General features: G+C 55.4%; 1 protein-coding gene across 1 annotated transcript in view; it reads right to left on the bottom strand.

Annotated features, from left to right (window-relative positions):
• The window catches only part of CDH22 (cadherin 22), a 76,613-nt gene that overhangs the window by 55,025 nt on the left and 4,722 nt on the right, over nt 1–16,866 (bottom strand). The window contains exons 2-3 of the mRNA XM_077766654.1: nt 10,788–10,961; nt 1,973–2,267 (exon numbers count right to left, since the gene is read on the bottom strand). Coding sequence (XP_077622780.1) covers nt 1,973–2,267; nt 10,788–10,961 — 469 coding nt within the window. The remainder of the gene's footprint in view (nt 1–1,972; nt 2,268–10,787; nt 10,962–16,866) is intronic.

Genomic DNA, 16,866 nt, shown 5'->3' with positions numbered 1-16,866 from the left:
TCTTCTCAATGCCCTTACTAGTCCCAGCTCGTTCTAAGCCACCATCGTGTCCTGCCCAGGTAATTGCAAGATCCTTCTTAATGGACAATCTGCTTCTGCCCCTGCTGCACTTCCGGCCCCGCCACCATCTAATATCACAGAACAACACAGGATCCTGTTAAAACTAAGTCAGATCATCTCCCTCCTCTGAACAAGTTTCTCCACTGACTTCCCGGCTTGCTCAACATAAAAGGCAAAGCCCTGACTATGGTCCACAGGGCTGCACAATCTGATCGCCTCTCGACTTCTCCTCCGGACCTTTGCAGCTGCGGTTCTCTCTGCCTGGAGTGTTCTTCCCCCGAGGTCCATCCTTCACCACCTTCAGGTCTCTGCTTCAACGTCATCTCCTCAGATAAGCCTTCCCAGACCAATGATATGTGTATTTACTTGTTTACTGGAGGAAGTATGTCTCTATGACAGGGAGACTTGTCTGCCTTTTCAATGCCATGTTCCCAGTGCCTAGCACACATACATACTTGCTAAGTGAATGAATGAATAGACTCGAATAGACACATAGCATGTCATATGCAGGTACGGCCCTTAAAGTACCATTTGACTAGCCACGCATGTGTGAATGCATATGCATACGAGGCATATGCACGGACCTGTGTGTGTGTGTGTGCGCGCGTGCGCATGTGCGCGTGCCAGCCTGCGCCCACACTCCTGCCCTCACTTTCCCTGTTCTCCCAGCATCCCTTAGTGCCCACCATTATCTCTCATCTACTTCCTCCTCTTCCATTGCTGGCTGCTGGCTCTTTACCCACCAATCTGCCAGATTTAGCCCAATCTGGGGAAGGGGGGCTGACGGCATCCTCTCTCCAGAGCTCACATACCCCCTGCAGGAGAACTGGGAGGCCCAGAGAGGGGCAGCTCTGAGCCCAGCGTGCAGGTGCTTGGGCTCACCCAGTGGGGCAGGAGACAGCTGCACCCCTTGCCCATGAGCCCCGGGCGAAGTGGGCCCGCTGCGGGCGCAGGCATGTTCACCCGGCCTTTAGCCTCAGCGTCCCACTATGTGAAGATGCGCTTCTGCTGCGGCCCTGCCTGCGCTCCTTCTGCCCGCGGGTGTTCTGGCGTGAGCGCTCCTTGTTTTACACGTACCGCTGTGCGCTCCCAGCGCCCCCCCAGCACCCCTGCATGTTGGCAGCCAGAGCCGGGCATGGGCAACCGAACCTGCGTCTGGGGCTCAGCTGGCTCTGCGAACCTCTGTTCCCAGGTGGCCGGGGCTCTGTGTGCTGGGGTTTCCTGCGGGCAGGGAATGAAGCTGGGTGCTGTTGCTGTGTGTGTGTGTGTGTGTGTGTGTGTGTGTGTGTCTACACCGGCCTGCACCCGCATTCCTGCCCTGTTGCTGTGCTCATGGCCTGCTGTGGCTACACTCTGGTGGAGGCTGGCTGGGGGAGGGTAACGCCTGCTTGTGGCTCTTGCCTGTGTCTCCGTAGGTGGCTGTGTCTGTGCGTAAGCTCCCCAGGGGCTGCTTCCTGAGCGGGTTTGTGTGTGGCTGTGTTGGGGGGGAGGTCGTGTCCGGTTGTGTGGCTGGGCCTCGTTTCAGCTGTGTTCAGTTCTAGGTGTTTCCAGGCACAGGTATGCCTGTGTAGGGGCCGTGGCCAAGGGCTGTGGTGTGTCTGTGTGGGGCTGAGCTCGGGGGAAGGGCTGTATGCGGGTGGTCAGCCGAGCCCGCATGTTGCCTGTGTGTGGAGCCGTGTCCTCGTGGGCTGTGTCCAGGTGGTCAGCTGAGCTTGTAAGTGGGGCTGGGCCTGTGTGGCAGCATGTGGGTGTGTGTCATGCCCGTACCCCCCCACACCTGCCTGGGGCGGCAGTTCCTGTCTCTCCCGCCCCTCTAGGGTATCAGCCAGTCCCCACAGCAGGGGAACAACCCCACAGCGCCCCTTCCCCCACGCCCTGGCTCAGCCCCGCGCCCCCGGAGCCTGCTGCCCACCTGTGGGTGAGAGCTCGGCCACACTGCCGATGTAGGGGCCGTGCAGGAAGCGGGGCTCGCTGTCGTTGATGTCTTGGACCTTGATGATGAACTCCGACTCAGGCTCTAGCAGGCGGTTGGTGGCGCGATCCCGAGCCTGGGCCCGCAGCGTGTAGAACGTTTTCTGCTCACGGTCCAGGCGCTCCATGGCGTGGATGTCTCCCGTCAGCTCATCAATCAGGAAGATGGTCCCAGCGCCCTCGCCTGAGATGGTGTACTTGATGGCCCCGTCGCCCTCGTCCGAGTCCGAGTGGATCTGCGGAGGCAGTGAGGGTGGGGGTGGGGGAAGGTCAGTGGTCTGGGGTGGGGCCTCGGCCTTTGCCTTTCCAACAAGCTTCCAAATGGCTGTCTCTGCCCTCATCCTGAGTTAGAGGTCTAACGCCCCAGACTGAGCTTGGCGTGTGGTGGGGACAGGAAGCAAAGGGAGAGAGGAGGAAGGGGAATGCACACCGAAGGGGCACCTCCTACGTGCCAGGAGCTGCGCTAAGCAATTCATGTACTTCATTTAAAAAAAAAAAGCCTGGGGCACCTGGGTGGCTCAGTCGGTTGAGTGGTCGACTTCAGCTCAGGTCATGATCTCGCTGTTCATGAGTTCGATCCCCATGTCAGGCTCTGTGCTGACAGCTCAGAGCCTGGAGTCTGCTTCGGATTCTGTGTTTCCATATCTCTCTCTGCCCCTCCCCTGCTCATGCTCTGTCTCTCTCTTTGTCAAAAANAAACCCTGCTAGACTAGGTTTGCTATCCTTATTCTACAGCTGGTTTCCTTTTCATTTTCCTACTCAGGACTAGAGAAGTGGGGTGGTCTGCTCAAGGTCAGACGGCTAGAGGGACTAGCCTGGCCTCCAGCGCGGGCTTTCTCACTCCATCCTCAAGCCTTCTGGGAGCAGCCCACGGGGAGGAAGAAGCAGTGTAGTGTGGCTGCGGCTCCGGCATCATCTCCCTGTGTGTCCTCACACAAGTCACTGCACCTCTCTGGGCCTCCCCAGTCCTCCATAACACATGGGTCATACTAGCATCTCCCTCCTAGAGGCGCTGGGGGGCAGGCGCGGAGTTTAAAGTCCACAGAAGGCATTAGCACTTGCCTGGGACCACAGGACACACAATATTTACCAGCCAGCATGGCGGGGGCTTTGCCACGGAATGGTATCGCAGCAGAGCCCTTTGGCCCCCCTGGCTATTGGATCAGGGAGAGGTCCAAGATGCTGAGGGAACTGAGGGCCGAGGGAAAGGGGAGAGACTATTTACCGCAGGTGGGAAGCTTTTTCACTATCTTAACGACCGGCTCAACTATACTGGTATGTACCGGCTGAAAATCAGCCCTGACAGAAACGTAATGTGTCTCATAAATGGTAGCTATCGTTATTATTATATTATTTACTAAATGTTAGCTATATATAACTGGGATTTAATCCAGGCACTGTGAGGCTCCCAATCCCAGGCTGTCTTCCCTGAACTGAGATTTCTCAGGTGAGGGGCCCGGAGCAAGGCTGTTCTGCCGAACAGAGACACCTAGGTCCTGGCCCTCCGATGCCCAAATTTCTGAGGCAGCTCTCAGTACGGGGAAAAGCATCCAACGAAGCTGGTGACCTTGGGCGGGTCCCTGCTCCGCTCTAAGCTTCTGCAGAGATGCAGTGTGAATGGCAAAACCCTTAGGGCCCCTTTCGGGCCAGGATGCCGTGTACCCCAGCCCACTCAGCAGGACAACATGTGCCAATGAAGTCGTCACGAAGGGGAACGAAAGCCCACCCTTCGCCACGCAGGAGGAGCCCGGGTATAAATTCTGCTGGTGGAACTCTGTGTCTGAAAGGTGGATTATAGAAGTGCCATTTGGAAGATTGAATGGCCCATAAACATTTTCATATTTCATTAGCCGATTAATGGGCATCTCTCTCTTTTTGGCGAGTCTGCTGATTCTCAGCAGAAATTGCGGGGAGTAAATGGAGGCGTCTGGTGGAACCTTTCCGGGTCCCCGTCCTGTTATAGATTGCCCCAATTAATGCCCGTTCTGGGCTCCACCGAGAAGCCTTCTTCCTGTCCAGTTACTGTTAATAGATTTCTCATAAGTGGCTGGATTGTAAAAACCTCATAACTCAGTTTAATGCCCCCAATAAAATTATCTCAGGACGTCAGCCCCGAATCATTGGCAGTGCCGGGGATGAGAAGACCTGTGTCTCCTGTTTGCTGTTTATGCTTTGCCTCCACTTTTGGCCAGGAGAGGTGGGGCTAGGAGGGGGCGAACCTGTCCCCTGTGCGAGCGCCTCCACGCGCTTTCCAATCAGACCTGTCGTCTGCCGATTGGGTCAGCAAACATTGCTGAGCCGCGTGGTAAAACAGATAGCATGTTGGGGGGATACTTCACAGCTATAATCTTAATAGTTCTCAGCTCTGCCCTGTGAAACATCATTCTTCCCATTTCTCCGATGAGAACGTGGAAGCACAGAGAGGGAAAGTCATTCGCTGTGTCACACAGCTAAGTTCGGGAAGCCGATCTCCTGATCCCATCACTCACTTCATGCTGGGATCATGGACTTGTTCATCTTTCCTCTCTGAGTCTGTTGGCCCACCTGAGAAATCAGATCAAGCCCTTCTGGCACTGGTGCGGTGAGGATTAAATGAGAGCACGTTCATAATGACCGGAGCCCTCTGTAGATCATTGTCACCTTCCCTTTGTGTCCCCTGGGTCTCTGTCATGTCCCTGCAGACCTTGCTTACAGGCAAACTCAGACTCCGGGCAGGAATCACTCATGAGTGAGGGGTGGGGAGGAGGGAGTGGAACCCAGTGGTGATGTCACCAATGTTCTTCCGTGAAGAATGACCTAGCGCTCACGTAGTGGCCGAGTGGCTACTCTCTGGGGATGGCAGAGTCAGACAGGAGCTAAGCCACGTAGGCAAGAACTATGAGCTGAGAGCTGCGGGTTTGGGCCTGTCTGGGTCCCGGCTCTGGAGCCGGCATGTGTGTCTGTGTCGTTAGCCCGGAAGGCCATCTCAGAAGTCCCGGTTGTGACTGGAGGCTGGGGGACAGTGCTCGTGTTTACAGAGCGCCTACTATGTGCCAGATGTTGTGGGCCTCTGTAGAAATCTAGTTTCACAATGGAGTGCATATCAGCGGATCCCCCCTCCCAGGGGAGGAGACTGAGCTGGGTCTACATCTGTTTGACTCCAAAGCGCAGTTTGTTTGTCTGCAGCCTCTGCGAATCTGTCGGTCTGGCTGGGGGCGGGGGGAGGGGGGCTGGACACACCTTTTGCCTTGTACCCGAGCCTCTCTCATCATGCGGAAGAGGGCTGCACATCACACATCAGGAGAGAGGATGGGCTTTGGCTTCGGGACCAGCTGGCCACCAGTGTAGCCTCTCCACTGCCCTGCTGCGTGGCCCTGAGCCAGAAGCCACCCTTCTCCTGGCCTCAGTCTTCTCATCTGTAAAGGACACGATGCTGCTCTCATGCGCTCCAAAGTATCATGAGATAATGTGTGGAAGCTCCTGGCACGTGGTGGGCGTTCTGTCTCCTTTTCCCACCGTGGTCTGAAGAGTCACCCACTTCATCCCCATCTCCTGACACAAGGCCACAGGCTGAAGTCCTGACCCGATAGAGAGACAGGGGCATCGTCTAGTACCTTCTATTGCCATTGTCTTTTTTTTTTTAATGTTTATTTTTGAGAGAGAGACAGCGCGCGCGTGCATGAGTAGGGGAGGGGTAGAGAGAAAGGGGGACAGAAGATCTGAAGCAGGCTCTGTGCTGACAGCAGCCAGCCCAATGCAGGGCCTGAATTCTCAAACCCTGAGATCATGACCTGAGCCAAAGTCAGACGCTCAACCGACTGAGCCACCCAGGCGCCCCTACCTTCTTGTCTTCCATATTTAATTTTTTTTAATGTTTTTATTTCTGAGAGAGAGACACACACACACAGCATGAGCAGGGGAGGGTCAGAGAGAGAGGGGAGACACAGTATCCGAAGCAGGCTCCAGGCCGTGAGCTGCCAGCACAGGGCCCGACTTGGGGCTTGAACCCACGAACTGTGAGATCATGACCTGAGCCGAAGTCGACGCTTAACCGACTGAACCACCCAGGCACCCCTACCTTCTTGTCTTTTAAACTTAGCTTGTTTTCTCCTTCAAGGAAGCCCTCTCAGGTGCCCCCCCCCACTTCGTACACTCCCCTCTGCTCCACACTCCCCCCCCCAACACTTCAGTGTTGCACGTCTGTCTCCCTGGCTGTCCTGGGCCTCAGGGGTGTGGACTAACTTTGCTTTATGCCTGCTGAACTCCCCATGCCTGGCACACATAGGTGTCCTGACCGACAGGGGAAGGGAGAGAATGTAGTGTGCGCACACGCTTGTGTGTATAAGAGTATATGCACGTGCGAGTGTGAGATATGAGCTACTTGAGGACCAAGCACAGGGCTGTTCATTTCCATCTACCCAGCACCCAGCACACGGCTTGGCGCCAAACGTGTTGAATAAATGAACACAAAACATACAACTGCCACTGGCCTCCCCAGCTGCCTTCTGGGATTTGTGGAGGATCCCAGGTACGCACGAGCTAGATGGGGAGAAGAGCCGCTAGACACACGCCTAGATCCTTTACCCTGACCTCACTGATGCCTCATCATGATATTGTGGATCAGAGGTTTTCCTCTCTCTACTGCACAGATTGGCAAGCTGAGGCTCAGAGAGGGTCTATATTCTACCTAAAGTCACACAGCTAACGAGAGGCAACCCTGAGGCCTGACTGCGAATCCTGAGTTCTTTCCGCAGCGCCAAGTGTTGGACAGCCCCAGAGGAGAGACCACCTCCTCAAGCCCCAGCCCGCCGTCATAAACAACGTGAAAAACACAAGAGTGATGGCTTCTCATCCCGGGGGGGGACTGAAAAATGGGATTTATGAGGCCATTAATTACTTCCTTCTAATTAAATCAAAATTAAATGCGAGCAGAGGTACGTTTTCCTTATTAAAGACAATTAAACGGACAGCGCAGCTACGCAAATAAAACGAGTCCAGGATTTAAGCGGAAAGCAAATCAAATAAAAAGCCTCCCCCGGAATGAGGGGTCTGTTCACGCCTGTGCTTCTCGTAAACCAGGAGTTCATCAATTTTCTTTAAATATTAGCAACTTAATTAAATCTGCTCTCCTCCCCACTTTAATCCTGCTGTATATCTAAAATAGATCTCGCCGCCCACAGGAGTTGGTCATAAGTGCTGACCCCATAATTCTATCTTTTTTTAAAAAAAAAAAATTAAAAATCCTACAAAATCCACATCCAGCTGACAGAGGCCTCCGGGGAAATTACAGTTCGGAGAAGGGATTAGTCAAAGTACCCAGATTGTATGGAAATCTGGGAGGTTGGTTGGAGGGTGGGTGCTGCGGAGAGGTTAGGGGGCGAGGTGGGCGGGGCTGCCGAGGGGGCAGGACAGCCGAGGAGCCGCGGGTGTGGGGCCTGGGCGGCCACCGCTTCGGGCCCCAGCGGTTCCTGCGGGTGCGGCCGGGAGTCTGGCGGTGAGTGATGAAGAAGGCGTTTGTAAAATAGGTTACCGTTGGGCGCCCGGGGTTCGCTCGGCGGATGGTGCTGTTGCTAAGCTACCTTTGGAATTCGACAAGGACGGATGCTCTGAGCGGCTCCCTGGGGCGGGGGACGGGAAGCAATGAATGCACTGAACGTGGAGAAGTCCTTTCTCCCCAAAGAGCCAGAGAGCGTGGTATGAGTGTGTATGTGTGTGTGTGTGTGCGTGCGCGCGCGCGTGTGCGCGTGTGCACATACAACCGCCTGCACAAAGGTTGGGCTCGGCTGGAAAGGGCACAGGTGTTTTTTAAAAATCCAAGCTCCATGTACCTCATATCCCTATTAAATACTGAGTGAGGGGTGGGTTCANCCCCCCGCACTGCTTGGTGGTGAGAAATCAGGGCATTAGGTTGCCGCGAAGGCTTTCAGGGTTTGGGGCAGGGATCTGTAGCGTCTGTGTAGCTGGGAGGCTCAAGGTGGTGGAAATCCCAGGCGAGACCTATAATCATAAAAGCTAATACGGAGCCCACGCCAGGTGCCAGACCCTAGTGATTCCAGGTTCTGGACACACACTAACTCAGTGAACTCTCACCGCAACCCTTTGAGGAGGGTAAGTAAGAGCCTCCCTCAACAGATAAGGAACCTGAGGTTCAGAGAGGTTAAATAATGTGCCCGAGACCAGAGAGGCAGTAAGGGGCAGCGCTGGGACTTGACCCCGGCTGCCTAGCTCCAGTGGCCCCCTTGAACCACACACTGTATACGGCTTTTCCAAACAGAGTGTGCTCTGGGCAGATGTTTGCAAAGAGATGGAAACTTCTCTCTCCTCCCTGCACAGAGGGGGGCTCTGGCAATAAGAGAGGGGGGCTCCGGGTGAAGACGATGGAGGGGAGGATAACATAGTCATGACAGCAGTGGGGTGTTAGGAGAGGTTGCCTCGAGGAGACGAAAGACGCCTGGGCGGGGCACAACGCTCGGCGCACAGCCAAGGGCAGTTACATTGCACTCGGCCCGCGGCTGGTGTCCGGAAATCTGGTCCCTTGGGTTGGTTCTGTCACCACGTTGCTAGGTGACCTTGGTATGATGTTCTCTGCCTCTGGCCTCAGTTTTCCACTCTTGTAATAAAGGGACTAACTAAGGCGACGGAGATAGGGGTAGGATTTCACTCACGCTGTGAGATGCTAATGGCTAGCTGGACGCAGCGGCAAGTGCTGAATCAGTGGCAGGTTTCTCTCATCCTTTCAGGACCTGGGTGGCTGGGGGGGTGGGGGGTATCTCAGAGCCCCAGCTGTTAGGCAGACAACAGAGCCCGGGTACCTGACGTCATCAAGCTGACATTCAGGCCGATGTGTCAGAGCCCTTCCCCATCTCTCAGGTTTTCCTGGACCCAGGTCCATCTCCCAGGCCTGGATGTCTGGGAGACGTTTGGAGAATCAGGCTGGGACTGGCCTCCAACACACACAGGTTCAAATCCCGGCCAAGCCGCTTGCCCGCTCTGTGGCTTTGCCTTCTCCGAACCTCGGTTTTCTTGCCTACAAAAGGGCACGGCGATCTCTACCTTGTGGTTTAAGGATTAAGTGCTTTAGAGGAGAATAAGGAGGAGACAACAACGAACACGCAACCAGGGGGCAGGCTGAACACCGCGCATGCTGTTTTCTTCCTTCATCCTTTCGCCAACCCTAGGAAGTGGGCTCTTGTGGCCCCCCTTTTACAGATGAAGAGACACGTTCAGAGAGGGGAGGTACCTTGGTCAAGGGAATATGGTTCATGGGTTGGCAGAACCGGGCCCGAGACTCAGGTGTGTGCCTGTAATTCTTAGTTAACTTCACCATCGGCTACAGCCTAGCTGGTACCGGTTCCTTCCTCCCCACCCCCTCACTCCGTTCTGCCAGCCCCACCATCTCACGGCCCTTGGCTGGGAGTCAGGAGTCCTAGGCTCTGCCACTAGTTTGCTGGGTGACCTTGAAGCCATGTGTGGAGGGGAACGTAGCCAAGGATCAGGGATTACTGTGTCTAGACCAGAGAAAATCTGGGTTCCTGCAAGACAAACCCAGAGGCTTACATCAAGGCTTTCCTCACCTCCCTGATCCCTGAGCCTCTGAAATGAGCAGGTTGGTCAGCCTCCCATTTCTCAGACTCATTAAGCTCACAGGAAACTCCAGAGTTGGTCTCTTCCCTGCATCTGCTGACCAAAACTTCCCAGAAGGCTGACAGAGAACTGTACCCTATCAGCACCTTCTGCCTCAATATCTCATCTGCTGACAAGTCTCTGAATGAGCTAGGCTCCTTCAGGCCTCCAAGTCTCTGCATAGGCTATGCCCTCTTCCTCATCAGCCCGATGAACTCCTACTCATACATCAAAACCCAGCTCAGGTTTTTTCTCCTCCACGAAGCCAGCCAATAGATACCATTAATTGAATGTCTGCTCAGAGCAAGGTGCTACCCCGTAAAGCGTATCATGTACCAGAGCATCTCTGCTACTCTGGGGAGCCTCCAAATGGCAGGGGCTGGATTGTACTAGCCTCTTCCTCTGCAGCCTCGCACCCACAAGGGGCTAGGAATTGAAGTGGCTGGACAAAAGTCCTTCCCAGCTTCATATACTCCTAAGGCATAGATCTTTAGCCACATTAACCAGCATTTTACTCAGAGAGTTTGAGAAAGTCACATTCATTCATTCATTTAATGTACAGTTTGCGAGCAATGTCTGTGCTAGGTGCTGGATTTAATAGTGAGCAAAACAAACAGGGTCTAATAAGAAATATATACATTAATTGCATAATCAAACACACACGTGCATAATTAAGTGTTAGGAAGGAAAGATATGGAGACTTGGGTGGGGGGGCACCTGACAGGGAGAGATGGCCACCTACAGGGGATCTGTCCCAGCCTGGCGTGGCCAGGATGGCTTCTCTGGGGATGTGGCATTTGAGTGGAGACCTGAGTGTCAGTCTAAAGTAATCAGCGGAAAGAGCTGGATCGACCAGTTGAGGGGGAGGAAATAACCCAAGCAAAGGGGCCGTGGGTGGACTGGGCGGGGCATTGTAAGGACCCTCAGGAGAGCCCTGGGGCTGCAACTCAGAGGAGTGTGGCCCGCGGGGCTGCAGGGAGCGCCAGACCTCTGCAGGCAACCGGACGAAATGTGGACTTGACCCCAAGTGCATGGGAAGCTATTGAAGAATTTTAAGCAGAGTGGAGAGAGTATGTGCGTGACACGAGCAGATGTGCAAACTTGTTTCTACATTCTAGATGCATCTGGCTGCAAGCCGGCCGGCCTGGGTTTACCTCCTGGCACTCTCTGGGGCGCACCGCGGGCAGGGGCCGGAGGAGCGCGTGGGGCGGGCGGAGGAGGCGAGCGCAGGGCCCTGNGTGTGTGCCATGGTCCCCGCGCAGAGGGGTGCTGGTTGCGGCCGGGCGGACCCCCAGAGGACTAGGGGCCGTCCCGACCCGGCCCGGAGCCTGTGAGAGAAACGAGAGAAACATCAGAGGAGGTGTCTTGTGGGGGCAGGGCAGGTTGAGTCGACGTCTCATCTTTTGGGTACTAATTACACACCTGCTATGACCCATAGTGATCCCTGCCTCTCCGGCCACGGTCTAGTCCGCCCCTTCTTCCCCACCCCCACCCTCANGATCCTTCCTTTCAACTCCCATCACACACCTGTCCCCTCTCCACCTCCGCCCACTTTCTCAGGCCACTGGCGCGGCTCCTTCTCCCTGGTCCTCCCTCCGCCAGCCCCCATGCCCAGCCGCCAGCCCCCATGCCCAGCCGAGCACGGACCTTACCAGCTGCTTCCCCTGACGCGGGCTGACAGTCTGTCTAGCCCAGCCCAGCCCCTGGAAACCCCTCACCCTAGAGAGGGAGCAGGCCATTCTAGAAGGGGTCCTCAAGGGGAGCCAGGACCCAGGCTATGCGAGTGCAGAGTCCAGCACCCAGCCTGCCACCCACACTCCTGCCTTCCCACAGTAGGTCAGAGGTCACTCCATCGGAAACAGAAGCCCAAGGAGGGCCCTCTGATCTCATGCTCGTCCCTGCACAGCCCCTTTCAGGGATGGGGCCCGTGTTGCTTGGAGGTGCCGAGGGACTCTGGGCAGGGCCACAGCCCTCTGAGCTTACCATGGTGTCTCCACATTCCCCTAGAAAACACTCCTTTTGCAGCATCTGAGAGACACTTCTCCCCCCTCCCGGACCAGCACCGCCGTCCCCAGATCAATCTCTCCTTTCCTCGCCTCCATCAGATCCTGCTTTCAGCAAGAAAGGATCTGAGGGCCTAACTCCTACTCAAGCCATAATGATGAATAATGGCTTAATGTGGTGTTTACAGGGGACAGCGGTGCTGCTTTAATGGTGGGATTTCAGGCACTGACGAGAGTGAGTGGGGGTGAGGGGCTCAGTCTCCACCCCTCTCCCCCAGCCCAGTGCAGCTCAGTTCAACAACTCAGTCCCACTGAGCATCGGCTTGGCCAGGTTTGGGCTGGATGCGAGGGCAAAAATAAGTTCACAGTTTAGAGGGGGTGGGGGACGAGACCCCCAAAAACCACCGAACGCCAGGTGGCGTGTGAGCAGGGCTGTAAGAGGGGCTCCGAGAAGAGAGTGGGCACCCGTGTCTGGAAGGGGAAGGTGCGTGGGGAGAAAGGGAGGGGCGCTGTGGCAGAGGAGTGTGTGGGCAGTCTGGGGGGCCTCTGGCTGGTGGGGGGAGTTAGGGTGGAAACAGGAGGATCTGGGAAAGACTGACCTGACCCCAGCCAGATCCACCTGCGGGAGAACGAGGCGGCTGCAATGTCCAGGGCAGAAGAAACGTGGACCAGCCCCTGTGACCCAGCACCATGCCTTTAACTGACTTGTGTGAATCACAGCAGCTGCGAAGGTTGGTGTTTTATACCCATTTTGCAGATGTTAGATTCCTCAGTGCTCTTGCCCGGCACGGGCACCAGAGTTTCCTTACGGAAGGGGTTCGGGGTAGGGAGTCATCTGTTGGAAGGGGGGACCGCCAGAGGTTAGAGCTGCATTTGAGGGCGGTGAGAAGGAGGGAGCTTCACAGCCCCTGGGGAAGAGAGGAGGGAACAGCAAGTTCCTTCCTTCCCTTCAGGCGCTACTCTGAACTAAGGAAGGTCAGGAGGGCCGGTGCCCTCTGCTGTGAGCACCCCCAGCACCCGTCCCACCCCCTCCTCGCCCACTCTGTAGGGCCTGGGCATGAAGGCAGAGCCCAGCATGAAGCCACCCCTTTCCCTTGTGGCCCTGTTCTGCGATCCTGGAGCTGTGCCCGCCCCCCCGCTCCGGGGATCAGGCTTTGATTCCCCACGTTACAGCCTGGGCTGGTCATAATGAGGCTGGAGTTATGGGTGAGGAGGAGGCATCGCTCCGCAGCCTTCATTTCCTGGAGCTTATGACTTCCCTGCAGGCTCTGCGGGAACTGTTCCCCTGACTNGCACTGGGGCCACCTCTGGGGAGAGCTATGGAGATGCAGGAGGTGGGAGCAGGGGAAGATCCCCCAGAGTTTGCGGGCACCCCATTGCTGCTCTTCCTCCTTCCTTTTCTTTCCTTACACCCCCTTTTCAAAGATTCTATCATTCATTCATTCATCAAACATTGGCATCTACTACAAGTGGGGAGACAGAAATGCATGCATTCATTCATTCCTTCAACATACTTTCAAAACCGTTTCTCTGTGAAGACAGCAAGATACAAGCAGTTGCTCAGCTGTATTTCAGGAGAGAGATGCATTTCTTCTGGTTATTCATTTACTCTTCCAACAACTATTTACCACACCTCCCTGTGCTGGGCCCTGGAGACAAAGCAATAAGCAAAATAGTCCGGGCCCTCATGGAGCTGACCTTCTAGTAATAAAGGAAAGAGACCTACCATGAATTCCTGGGGGTGAGAAGTGTTAAGAAGGAATATAAAACAGGAAGAGGGGAGGAAGAGAGTGATGGAAGGGCTGGGGTGACATCAGGGAGGTCCTCTCAGCGGAGGTGATATTTGGCTGACCCAGAAGGATGAGAAGAAGCCTGGCACAAAATGGTTCCACGCGGAGGGAACCGCACATACAAAGGTGCAGAGGCTGGAATAAGGTGAGGATCAGGAAGGAGGCCACCTTGGCTGGTGCAGAGCCAGAGGGTGGCTGAAGATGAGTTGGGAGAGGGAGATACAGGCCGGATCGGGCAAGACTGGGAGAGGAAAAGCAGTTTCGATTTTATTCTGTGCGTGCAGAGAAGTGCTTGGAGGAGTTTCATACAATAAAAACCACAGGAGACCGAAACGGTCTATGGCCACGAAGGGATTTCGTGACGCAAGCCCCTGAGCACAGGAGGGCCAAGCACAAGGCAGTGGGGTGCGGGGTAGGGGTGGGCGTCAGTGCGGTAGAGGGGGCGGCACCTGAAGTTCAAGCACAAGAAGGATGTGGACACGTGGAATTCGGGGTGCTGGGGAAGAAGCATGGAAGGGCTGCGGCGGGGAGGGGGGCAGAGGCCAGAGGTCAAATCCCACTTTAGAGAGGGGCAAAGCAGAGTCCGAGAGTGTTGTCCAAAGCGCACAGAGGACCTGGTGGCGGAGTGCGGTCTCGAACCCAGGCTTGGATTCCCCTTGGCGTGGGGCACCTTTGAAGGACTAGGAGAAGTCACCCCTCTCAGTNAGGGGCCAGGCCCTCCTAGCCCGCACCCCTGCCTCCTCCCACGGTGCCCCCGCCATTCTACCCACTCAGTCCCCTCCCAGGCGCTGGCCTGGCCGGGCTCCCTGGCCACCTGCCTGGACCGCTGCAGACACTTCAGCCTCTTCTCTCCCTCCCTTCCTCCCTTTCCTGCTCCAGCTGCGTTTCCTGAGTGGGTGTAACCACAGGACCCTGTCCTCGCATTCAGTCCTTCGGGGGAGGCAGCCGTGGAGCCCTGGGCCTGCGGTCTGCGAGGGCTTCCCAGGAGATCTTAGGCGCGTTGGTGGCTTTCTCCAGCCTGCTGGTCTCAACCTACTGCCCGGTTGTTTAATCTCAAATGGGATTAAAAGCCAAGACCCAGGCTGGCTCAATAAACGTTGGCTTTGCACTCCTCAGCCTCAGCTCCTATAATCCATGTGCTGGGGTCCATGTATGCGTGGGGGCGGGAAGGCCTGTGTCTGCAATCATGGATGTCAGCGTGGATGCATGTATCCGGTGCACGTTTACTCATCCCATAGAATTTGTGAATTTCCACTCTGTGCTGTTCTAGGCACAATGAGAAGAAACAGGTAGAGTTCTCGCCCGTGCAAGTCTAGGGGGGCCAGACAGTAAACAAATAAATAAACAAGCAAATAAATAACATGATAGATCATGGTAAATGCTTTCGAGGGAATCAAAGCAGGGTAAGGGGCACAGTAAGTGCTGGAATGGGGGGATTTGCTCTTTCTGTCTCTCAATCATCTGTATGAGTAATAATTCCTACAAGGTGGTCATGGAAGTCCTCACTGCTAAGGTGACATTTGAGCAGAGATCCAAAGTGAGGGAGGGAGGGACCTGTGCACATAGCTGGGAGAAAAGCATTGCAGGCGGCAGGAGCAGCAAGTGCAAAGGCCCTGAGGTCAGTGTGTGTTTGGTGTGCAGGAGGAACAGCAAGGAGCCCCTTGTTGCTGAAGTGAAGTGACGGGGTGTGAGCAGCAGATAAGGTCAGAGGAAATACAGAGGTGGGCGTCAGAGCCTGCTGAGTCTCCTTGGGGTTTTTATTGTGAAATGGGACCCCTACTCTGGAAGAGTTTAAACAGAATGATGTGATCTAACTTATGCTTTGAAAGATCATACTGGCGGGGCACCGGGTGGCTCTGTCGGTTGAGCCCCTGACTCCAGCTTGGGTCATGATCTAGCGGTTCATGGGTTCAAGCCCCACATCGGGCTCACTGCGGTCAGCACGGAGCCTGCTTTGGAGCCTCTGTCCCCCTCGCTCTCTGCCCCTCCCCCACTTTTGCTCTCTCTCAAAAAGAAATACAAACATTTAAAAAAATGTAAAAGATCACACTGACTAGCTATTGGGTGCAAAACAGAGGGAAGCTGGGGCTGGGAGGCCTGGGGGTGCCGTTTCAACAGTGCAGGTGGGAAGTGAAGGTGGCTTGGACCAAGGCGGGTACAGCAGGAGCACTGAGAAGGGGAAGCTGTGCGGCAGGCTACGTTGTGAGCCCGAAATGGGACGCCAGGGGAAGAGGAACCAAGCACGATCTCAGTAGTGGGAACGGTGGGGTTCGCTCTCCCTGAGCTGAAGACAGCCGTGGGCTGAGCAGACGTGGGGAGGTCAGGAACTCAGTCTCGGATGTGTCACATTCAAATGCCTGTTAGGGGTCCAGCAGTGCCATCAAACAGCCCAGGACACCGTCAGTCAGGAGCTCCGGAGCGGGGTCCTGGCTGCAGGTGTGCACGTGGGAACTTGGATGGCATTTAGAGCCGAGACTGGATGAGCCCACGGAGGAGTGACTGCAGGTGGGGAAGAGACCCAGCACCTCAACTACAGAGATCTGGGAGATGGAGAGGGCCGAACAGAGACTGAACAGGAGGAGAGAGGAGGGCAGGGGAGGGGAGACAGGGGAGAGGGGTTATCCTGGAAGCCCGCTGGGGACAGTGCTGTAAGGAGGAAGGGGTCGTCAAGTGTGCAGCCTGCTCTCTCAGGTGAGTGGCCGTCTGTCTGTCCAGCTTTGCCTGGGACAGTCCCGCTTTACATCGGGTGTCCTGGCGCACCTGTTATAGTATCCGGCCCCCTCTTACTCCCAGTTTAGATGATGAATTATATGGTCATCCCACTGCCAGGTCAAGTCAGCTGTGGACTTTGAAGTGACCATTGGTTTTAGCAACATGGGGGTCATTGGTGGTCTCGATAAAAGCTAGTTTGGTGGCGCGGTGGGTGTGCAGGCTTGAATGGAGTGGGTTCAAGAGAGACTGGGGGGCGGGGAAGCAGAGACATACGTGGGGGTGGGTGACAGCCCCTCTAGGGATTTTTTAAGGTTCCTTTCACCTGCTCCCCCAGCTCCCGCCCCTATCCAGCAGTCTGCTGGGGTTTATGGTATGGAAAAGAGAAGGAAGGGAAAAACAGCACTGGCCGGCTGCTGATAGCCAATTCATGTTCCGGTCCTTTCTTCAATCCTGTTTCAATATTCACTCCCCAGGCTTGGCCATGTGCTCAACTCTAGGCTAACAGTGATTAGCCCAGAACCTTTCCCCTCTCCCCACCAGTGATTGGTTTAGAAAACATCATGTGACACAGTTCTGGCCAATGAGATCTAAAGGGATAACTGCTAGAGGGCTTCTGGATATTGTGTTTTGCTTTTTTAAAAGGAGATGCCTTGAGGAGAAACTTTTCATTTTCTGCATGTGTGAGGAGGTGATGGCTGGAGCTACAGCAGCCATTTTGGGACAATGAG

The sequence above is a fragment of the Crocuta crocuta genome, unplaced genomic scaffold (genome assembly GCF_008692635.1).
Source record: "Crocuta crocuta isolate KB4526 unplaced genomic scaffold, BGI_CrCroc_1.0 scaffold71, whole genome shotgun sequence".
In the NCBI taxonomy this organism is placed as follows: domain Eukaryota; kingdom Metazoa; phylum Chordata; class Mammalia; order Carnivora; family Hyaenidae; genus Crocuta; species Crocuta crocuta.
Note: the sequence above shows the minus strand (reverse complement) of the source record. Positions and strands in the feature narration are given on the sequence as shown.